Here is a 9,825-nt window from a genome sequence, read left to right as displayed (position 1 = left end):
GGGGAAACCCACCCTCTCTAACTAACTAAGGAAACGTTAAGGAACTCTCATATTCCCTTGTTATGGGCTGGGATAGCGCAGTCGGTATAGGGACTAGCTACTGGCTAGACGGCCGAAGGGTCGGAGTTCGAGTCCCGGTAGGGTCAAGAATTTTCACTTCTCTATGTCGTCCAGACAAACTCTGGGGTCCACCTAACCTCATATCCAATGGATACCGGGGCTCTATTTCCGGCGGTAAAGCGGCCGGGTCGTGAAGCTGACCACTCACCTCTAACTAATGCTGAGGTCAAGAAAACATGGGTGTAACAGCCACTCCCCAGTGAGCCTTCACGGCATAGTGCTTACTTAGTTAAGTACAGGGACAACTTTTTTCTTCTCCTTGGCACTACAGCCCCAGTGGGCCTAGGCCTACCTCCATGAACTTCTCCGTTCACTTCGGTTTTTCTAGATCTTACACATTCGGTAGGACTCCTTGGGCGGGTGATCAGCTCGTCGCAAGGCCTCTACCTGTACACAAACACAGAAAAACACACACAAACTAAACATCCATGCCCTGAGTGGGATTCGAACCCACGTTCCCGGTTTCCTAGCGAACGAAGACAGTGCACGCCTTAGACCGCTCGGCTACCGTGACCGGCACAGGGACAACTTTGCCTTCACCATATTCTCTTGTTTGCCGGACTGCTGGCTGGATAGTCAGCATGCATCCGGAACGTTCTTTGATTAGTAATCTCTCGACGGGTTTTCTTGGGTTTCCTCTGCCTTTAGCCAAATGCTGAGACCGTTCCCAAGTTCCAAGTTGCTACTGCGTGCTTCTTACGCAACCCTCCCAATTTACATTCCTCAAAATTAAACCCGTTTGGTGTAAATACCACGAAATTACTTTTCCAAATTTTGCAGGTCTACATTAAGTTTCACACGCTCCTTGTTGGCTACGTCTGGGATCCTTCTAACAAAATGGCGCTCTCTCTCCGCTCACAATTAATTGTCCCTGACCTCTCATGACTCTTTCCTTATCGCCTACCTTTCTGCCGTTGTGTGTCGGGGGTTTTTGCTCCGGAGCGCGAAGACGACTATACACCTTCCAGTGCCGAAGTGAGGAATTCATAGAGCTATACCTCCACTCTCCCGTACGTCTTCATGACGTAGGGATTGATTAAGCTGGTCGTAACCTTACCTTTCACTTTATCATTTTTTCATTGCTAGTGGGGTGGGACTAAGTCCCTTGTACTGCGGCCACTTCTGGCCTATTGTACCAGCCCCAGATGATAGGTGAGGGTGATTGTGGNGTGGAATGAAGATTGGCAGAGGAAACCGAAGTACTCGGAGAAAACCTGCCCCAGCACCAATTTGTCCACCACAAATCCCATTTGGCCAGACCTGGGATCGAACCCGGGCCACCGCGGTGGGAAGCCAGCGACTAACCGCTTGAGCTATGACGCGGCCTTCACTTTATCATTACCGACGTCTCCGTTCAGACTTTCATTCAGGAGATGAATGGTTCAGATCTCGGCCAGGACATGGACTATCCTACCATTTGATACTGTGTAGCCAGGGGGCACGCTTTAGCGTAGTTGGTTGAGGCACTATGCTACAAGCCGGAAGGTCGCAGGATTGAATCCCAATGAGGTCATTGGATTTTTTCAATTTCCCTAATCCTTACAGCCGCAATATGGCCCTGCGGTCGACTCAGCCTCTAACAGAAATGAGTACCAGGAATCTTCCTGGGGGGTAAAGGCCGGCTGGCGCGTGAGGCTGACAACCTTACCGCCATGTATGAGCCGATTATCTAGAAAATGTGGGAACCTCGACGTCTCAGAACCCTGTGGGCCTCCACGGCCTGATACAGGGATACTTTTGCCTTACTTTTAGTTAGAGCTACTGAAAACATCTTTAAATAGATCATAAATGGAAACAGAGGCTCATTATGCAAGACGGAAGTACTGAAATGTGCAGTGCTGAGGGGAGCAAAGCAGCGCCATGTGGTCTGTGTGCCTACACAGTGTTCACACGAGGAGTGGCCTCGCGGAGCCATCTCCCCTGGACCTGCCTGCAGCCTCCTACACAGAAATGTTGCCAGTATTGTCCGGATAGAGATAGACGCTACCGAGCGGGTTCACTTGGCGGTAGCGGTGTTCACTCATATTCCGAAAGTGCTCGTTTCGAATGTCGGATGGGACGCCGACTTTCTTGACACCATGATTTTCCTCACTCCCTCCAGGGACATGTCTGGATATCGTCAATTATGTCACGACTGCTTCCCATCAAATTCTTTACAATTCATCCACAATCCGACGCTATATATACAAGCTGCTGCACGCGTTCAGCCCATATCCCGTTGCTATACCGACTGAGCTATCCCAGATCCTAATAATAATAATAGTCCGTGGAGTCACGAGTCACGTCCGATGCATCGTAACGTTTCAATGCCTTTGAGCCCAGATTCCGCCTGTGCAAGGGAACGTCGCGGTCAGGTGGTTACACCTATTTCGGTTCGGAATGTCCTGGCGTGGACCCGCAGTCCGCAGACAGGCTTCTCCATTCTTATCATTTAACGCCGTATAGTCTGAGCTACTTAGTAGCGTCGTCGTATGAACCAGAAACACTTGTAGGCGGCGACCCGGGACAGCTCAGTGAGTGCAGTGACTAGGCTACAGGCTATACCACCAGAGAAACTGACTTCAATTCCTTGGAAAGCAAAGAGATTTTCTGTTCTCCACAACGTCTAGGCTGATTCTGAAGCCCACCCACCTTCCTATCCAATGGGTACCGTAGGTTCTTTCCGCAAGGTTAATACTGCTAAAGCTAGTCACCTCAATCTAGTGCGGAGGTGTGTCAGTACTTAGCTGCGCAGCGTCCCAGCTGTAGGGTGACAGAATTGATGAACTGGAGAGGACTTGGAAGGACGCTGTCCTGACCTAACAGACTTGCTGTCTCGATATTTGCCTGCAGAGGCTTAAGAAAACCACAAGAAAGCTCAGTCGTGGCCGAGATTCGAACAGGACACCCTCCCGAGGTTAAGGTGAGTGTGTAACTAGCCCACCCCTCCACGCGATGCTGAATGAAGTGCAGGGCAACTTTGCAGTTGAAATGTCGCCGAAGCGAGTGCACATGTGTTCGTGTGTGTAGCAAACATGATGACGCCCCCGTACCCCGGAATGATGTACCAGACGTCCCAGGGGATGCTGTACGCCGCTGCCCCCACATCGGCCCTCCCGAACGGAGTGATCTTCAGTCTGAGCCAAGGCCAACTCCAGCTGCAGCACTCTGCAGACTCCGGTAAGCCAGTGTTTGCTGTCTGCCTTGAGTCTATACACTCTTCCTAAACACCTGTTCTCGTGTGTGCATTGTCAGTTGTGTGTGGTGCTTCTACGGCACGGCGTTTCGCAGCTTCGTCGTATCAGGCCTCAGCGTGATGCTCCACTGTTTGAGGCGTGTCAATTCAGCGGCTTGTGTTTCCTTAACCACGCCACTTCTTTTTGTTTGTACCCCCCTTTTTCTGAAAAACATTAAACATTTGAGTTGATTTTTAAGCTTTGAATATTTCTCTTGTATGCCGCATAAATTATTGCGTTTTTAAGCTATAAACTGTTTTTTTTTGTTGTTTTTTTTTAGTCTTTGCTTTGTACGCATGTGTAGACAAGAGATGGTTTCCGCAAGGTGCCCCGAAAGTAACACCACATGCACGAACAGTCTGTTTGAGAACTTTTAGCGAAGCTTCTCTGCTCCATCTTCGCTCTTTGCGTGATTGAAGTCCTGTTGTGTTCTCTTAACAATATACAAAACACCGACAGCCTGAATATGAGTTATAACAAACAAGGGCAATTACCTACTTCATGACAATTTTTCTGTTGACTTATTTTACCCTGGAGATGGAAGCGACCTATTCCCCCGAAACGTCGGTTGACATTTAGCGGACTACATGCTGTTATATGCCAGAAGATGGGATTCTTCGTAACCATCGCTGTCGGAACCTCGAACCCCACAACTAATTGTTTTTATTTTATAAAATCACGACATGTTTCGTCCAAATATTGATGAATACGAAGTGCACATTTTGCAGGTAGAAACAGATCAGTGGATTGCGTATTGTAACTTCATTTCGCTGGAAACTGGATCCAATTCCAGTGAGTTATTACAGTGTCTTGCCTCTAGTACATAAAAGAAAGTACGTAATCAAATCTATTTTTTAGTGTACCTTCCCTATTACCGAAGAAGGATGAAGTGACAGGAGGTTGGAGAAAACTGCATAATGAGGAGCTTCATAACTTGTACTCTTCTCCAAGTATAATTAGAATGATCAAGTCAAGGAGGATGAAGTGGGCAGCGCAAGTAGCACGAATGGGGGAGAAGAGGAATGCATATGGGATATTGGTGGGAAAGCCAGAAGGAAAGAAACCACTCGGAAGACCAAGGCGTAGGTGGGTGGACAATATTAAAATGGATTTTAGAGCCAGGATGGTATGGTATGGATTGGATTGATCTTGTTCAGGATAGGGACCAGTGGAGGGCTCTTGTGAACACGGTAATGAACCTTCGGGTTCCATAAAATACTGGGAAATTCTTGAATAGCTGCAGATTTTCTCCTCAAGAAGGGCTCATCTCCATAAGTAAGTAAGTAAGTAAGTAAGTATTTTCCCTATTTTGGAAAAATAAAAGTAGGCTTATGAGATCACCTTGCTGTCTGTTGCTAGGGTTGCTGTTGGGTTGCTAGGCAGCGGCTCGGTAAACACGTTCACTCGGCAATGAATACACACGTAATGGAAGAATTTGTGGATGCGTCGTTTTCTGTGAGGTTCTTGTCGTACCAGAGGAAAGCAGGCGAGCGCTTCGTCCCAGAACTTGCTGTTCTAATGTTACGGCCTAGTAGGACAGCACTTAAACATGCAACTTGGATTTTGGTCGTAACATGATTCTTATATTGTGACTGGCCCTTGGTGAGATTCGTTTATAAGCCGGAAAGTGTTCAACACAATCCCAAGGTTAGGTGTGTTGTTTTCCTCGTATTGCCGCCCGGTCTGGTGATACATCTGTTGATGCAGTGTTCTCGTACTATCATCCGTGTCAGCCGGATAAAAGTTACTATCAGGGACCATCACTGTCCCCCTCACTGTACCCTCATAATGGGAACGGAGATGATCCCTGAAACGTAGGTCACTGAACGTCTAGAAACTGCCGTCGCTTTGAAAGCTTCAGATCCTACTCGGTATGCCTCTTGTTTCGCTGTATATTATAACTTCTGTCATAAAGGTAAAGCTATCCCTTTAACAGGCTGTGAGACGTCGAGGCTCCCACACTCTCTAGACAGTCGGCTCACAGATCGCGGTGAATTTGTCAGCCTTACCTTCCAGGAAGATTCCTAGTACTCATTTCTGTTAGAGGCTAAGTCGACCCCAGGGCCATAGTACGACTGGAAGGATTAGATCCATTGAAAAATCCAGTGACATCATCGGGAATTGAACCCACAACCTTCAGGCTTGTAGCATAATGCTGTTGTAATTGCATATTTATAGTGTACTAGGGCCGCGCCATAGCTCAAACTGTTACTCGCTGGCTTCCCCCCGCGGGGAGGGGAGACTGTTTCCCTAAGCACCATTAACCGGTTGGGCTCTGTAGCGGAGGCGTAATGTTTCCTGCGAGGTACGGACTGAATTCTTATTGACGCTGATCATTCTGAGCCCTTATTTATTTGGATGATTATAGGTGCCAATGAAATTTATTTCTAATTAATTCTCGGTAATTTTAATTTCAAAAGTCTTATGTTTCGATATTACTGGAAATTTATTGTGATCTATAATATCGTATTTCATTGTCTGGGACGTGCAATACGGTGTTTATGTTGAAATTTCTAGATTCTGGCAGGACCAAGAAGTCCGGAGTTCTGACATTTACGAGCCGTCATAAATTTAGCTCGGGTACAGGGAACCGGACGCGCCTAAAAGGAAGGTCAGTGAGAAGGACAGGTCAGAACTTGTTACAATTGCCTGTGAATGAGGGCCATTATGATTGAGTTGCCTAGTTCAAACTTCCCTACGGAAGATGGAATGAAATGTATATGTCCACACCATGGATAATTCGATTTATTTCGAATTCCCGGCGTGGGGTATGCAAGCCATTCCACAAAAAGGAGACTTTCACCATATTCCGAAGTGAACGGACGTGACCCTTGCGCGCTCCGAGACATAGCTTGCAGATATAACTTAAAGCATAAGGATACATAAAATTAACAGTGGTTTGGAGAACAAAAATGTGAATAAACGTCAATTGGATCAACTCCCAGAATACCGCTTTCTTCGGCATCGCTACCGACCCAGCTAGTTTCCCGTACCTATACCGACCTCCTTAGTTTGATCTGTGAGGACAACTTGCAGTGGCCATCATATCACTCTCCTAAGGTGGTAACAGGTATAGCAGGGATAGCACCATTCCGACTGAGCTGAAATTCAAACAAAGGCGGTTTTCAAAGGAGCGGTGTTGTTATGTATACTGCATTCTGCCCCACAAAGTGTATCTGTGTGTTCCGTATGGTTCTCAGCGTGTGCCTGGAGTGACTGAAACTACGAGAAGCTCGCATGCTGATGTCCCCGTCGAGGCACTAAGCCAACCCGCTCGCTACACACACGCATAGCCCGGAAGGCCACAATTTAATCTTGACCACTATGTATAGGCCGTACACAAGGGCGTAAGGCCAATTCGTGCTGTGGCAGCACGGTAGCCCCCGCAGAGCGCACTTCGGTAGGTGACAACGAAACTGTGCAGTCAACTTATCTCACGGGACGGCGATAACACTGATCTCAAGGCAAATAAAGGCGAGGATTCTGCCAGGTTTTCTTTTTCCTTCTGCTTCAGTTCTTCCCTTCCACACGCAGGGACTAGTGATTTTCTGACCAATAAAAATATCTGAGTGTCACAGACGAAGAACTGTTTTGAGACCTGAAATACATCGACATGGTATTAAAAATGTAATTCCTGTCTCACAGAAAACTCACCTACTGTGTTTCCATTACAAAGACCAACAGGTAAATGAAGTTCTGGGGGAATAATCGCTGTTTATTCTGAGATTCGTACGAAACACATAAACACGTGCGCAAAATGAAGAAAGTTTTAATGATGAATCACGTGACACTACTGTTAATTTGGTTTACCTTCTTTTCCCCCACCTTCTTCTTCGTCTTCTCTTTTTTCCTACTTTCCTTCCTTCCTCCTGAGGCGCTGTATGCCGGCCCACTTAACCTCTTAAAGGACAGTTGTTAACATACGAACGTTAACAATTGTAGCGCATACATTTTTTCTAATATATGTATTTTTGTATGCAAGATATAAGCCAGCTGAATCCATGCAAACATACATTTATTATCTTCTCATCTACATCTAGGTCTCTTCCATTCAGTGATCCCTTTAGCTTTCTGTTCGGTGGCAATAACTGATAAACCGTTGGAGCTGGGTATGAGAAATGTCTTCGTATGCACCATTTTCTTTAACACACTGAAACTCTGCATTCTGCCCACAGAGTGTATCTGTGTGTTCCGTGTGGTTCTCAAGTAAACAGCGACTGTTTCCCTAAACATCAGTAACCGGTTGGGCTCTGTAGCGGAGACGTAATGTTTCCTGTGAGGTGCGCACTGAATTATTATATACATACTGCATTCTGCCTACAGAGTGTATCTGTGTATTCCGTATGGTTCTCACAGTAAACAGCGGCTGTTTCCCTACACAGCAGTAACCGGTTGGGCTTAGTAGCGGAGACGTAATGTTTCCTGTGAGGTACGGACTGAATTCTTATATAGGTATATATACTGCATTCTGCCCACAGAGTGTATCTGTGTGTTCCGTACGGTTCTCACAGTAAACAGCGACTGTTTCCCTACACAGCAGTAACTGGTTGGGCTCTGTAGTGGAGACGTAATGTTTCCTGTGAGGTGCGGACTGAATTGTTATATACATACTGCATTCTGCCCACAGAGTGTATCTGTGTGTTCCGTATGACTCTCACAATAAACAGCGGCTGTTTCCCTATACAGCATTAACCGGTTGGGCTCTTTAGTGGATACATAACGTTTCCTGTGAGGTACGAACTGAATTGTTATATATACTGCATTCTGCCCACAGAGTGTATCTGTGTGTTCCATACGGTTCTCACAATAAACAGTGGCTGTTTCCCTACACGGCATTAACCGGTTGGGATTTGTAGCGGAGACGTAATGTTTCCTATGAGGTACGGACTGAATTGTTATATATACTGCATTCTGCCCACAGAGTGTATCTGTGTGTTCCGTACGGTTCTCACAATAAACAGCGACTGTTTCCCTAAACAGCATTAACCGGTTGGGTTCTGTAGCGGAGACGTAATGTTTCCTGTGAAGTACGGACTGAATTTTTAATGTTTTTCCTATGAGGTACGAACTAGGGTTTTATATTTTTGTTTAGAAGGAATTAAGAGGCCTGACACCAAGACGAAATGGTTGGTGGTAAAACCTCCAGTTGCAAAGTAACTCCTACTCTAACACTAACTAACTCAGTCTTTAGAGGGTAATTTAGATGCAGCAGAATCTGTGCCAGTGTCACTTGTTTTGCAGCTGTGTCAGAATTCGCAGTTTGCAAATAAATGGTTACCGTAAGCAGAGTGGCCCCGCAGCTGTTAGTGTCAGATAACGAGCGTATGCGAGTTTGTTCCTGATGTCATTACTATATCAGTGCCTTCGCGGTGATAACGTCTGCATCCTTTGACGAATTAAGCCCTAAAACAAGAATCCTACAGACAGCTGGGCGGGGGATCGGCCCCGTCGCAAGGCCGCTACCTGCACAGGGCAACGCAGACACATAAGAAACGTACACAGACATCCGTGCCTCGAGTGGGATTCGAACCCACGATCCCAGTGTTCTAGCGGGCGAAGACATTTCATGCCAAAACCGCACAGCCACTATGATCGATCCGGTGGTTAGTTGTTAATTTAGTTCTTGGATGTTTACACCATTTACTTGTGGAAAATGTCGCCGTTACAGAGGTACATATTGCCTCCATCTTCAGGCTCGAAGTGTGTACGGTGGGTGAGTGTCTGTGTATATAAAGGTTTATGTTTCTAAGTGAACACAGAAACTTATCCATCCCACCTAATTCGACCCCAAAGATGGAAGCAGAATGTGCCCCCCGAAACGTCGACGAAACTATCCATATGCATACTGTGTAAACAGTCGAGAGCTGAATTGCGTCAGTATTCCTTTGTTCTTCGCAAGAGATACGCTTGCTTCCCATCTTAGTACCACAGTATACAATGATGACGTGGGATTTGTGGTGGACGAAGTGGCATTGGGACGGGGTTTCTCATATACTTGTGATATCTCATTCCAGTAATTGCTGCACATTCATGGTTACAATGTCATATACACTAAAGTCTCACTACTTTTTTTTTTAATTTCGTCAATTTACAATCTACTTGACCACTGTAAGCAATAAGTAAATGCGATGGGTGTTTATGTCGTGAAGGGCGGCAGCTGCCCAGTGGCAGTACTCTACCTTTTAGTTACATAAGTCTTCTGGCCAGGTTGTCCTCAGTCGTCTTGCTGCTGGGTGCGGTTTCGTTAATTCAACGATTAGCGGGTTCTCGTGCCCTGTTATCCGAGTACGGTGTCTGGTGGCATGTTTTCTGATCTCTTCCGTGATGAGGGGTATGTTGAGATCGTTGTGGATAGTTCCGTTTGTTACGTACCATGGTGCGCCTCTGATTCTTCTTAGTGTTTTCGATTGGAATGTTTGGAGGATTTTGGTGTTGGATGGTCGAGCGCAGCCCCACAGCTCGATGCCATAGGTCCATATAGGTTTTAAGA

General features: G+C 46.4%; 1 protein-coding gene across 2 annotated transcripts in view; it reads left to right on the top strand.

The window, feature by feature from the left end:
• The window catches only part of LOC111872454 (serum response factor homolog), a 105,869-nt gene that overhangs the window by 90,051 nt on the left and 5,993 nt on the right, over window positions 1-9,825 (top strand). Inside the window, exon 5 of one of the 2 annotated variants that reach the window (XM_023866391.2) lies at window positions 3,130-3,279. The exons of the other annotated variant lie outside the window; for it this stretch is intronic. Coding sequence (XP_023722159.1) covers window positions 3,130-3,279 — 150 coding nt within the window. The remainder of the gene's footprint in view (window positions 1-3,129; window positions 3,280-9,825) is intronic. 2 annotated transcript variants of the gene reach the window in all.

Source organism: Cryptotermes secundus, unplaced genomic scaffold (assembly GCF_002891405.2).
Source record: "Cryptotermes secundus unplaced genomic scaffold, Csec_1.0 scaffold505, whole genome shotgun sequence".
Lineage (NCBI taxonomy): Eukaryota > Metazoa > Arthropoda > Insecta > Blattodea > Kalotermitidae > Cryptotermes > Cryptotermes secundus.
Note: the sequence above shows the minus strand (reverse complement) of the source record. Positions and strands in the feature narration are given on the sequence as shown.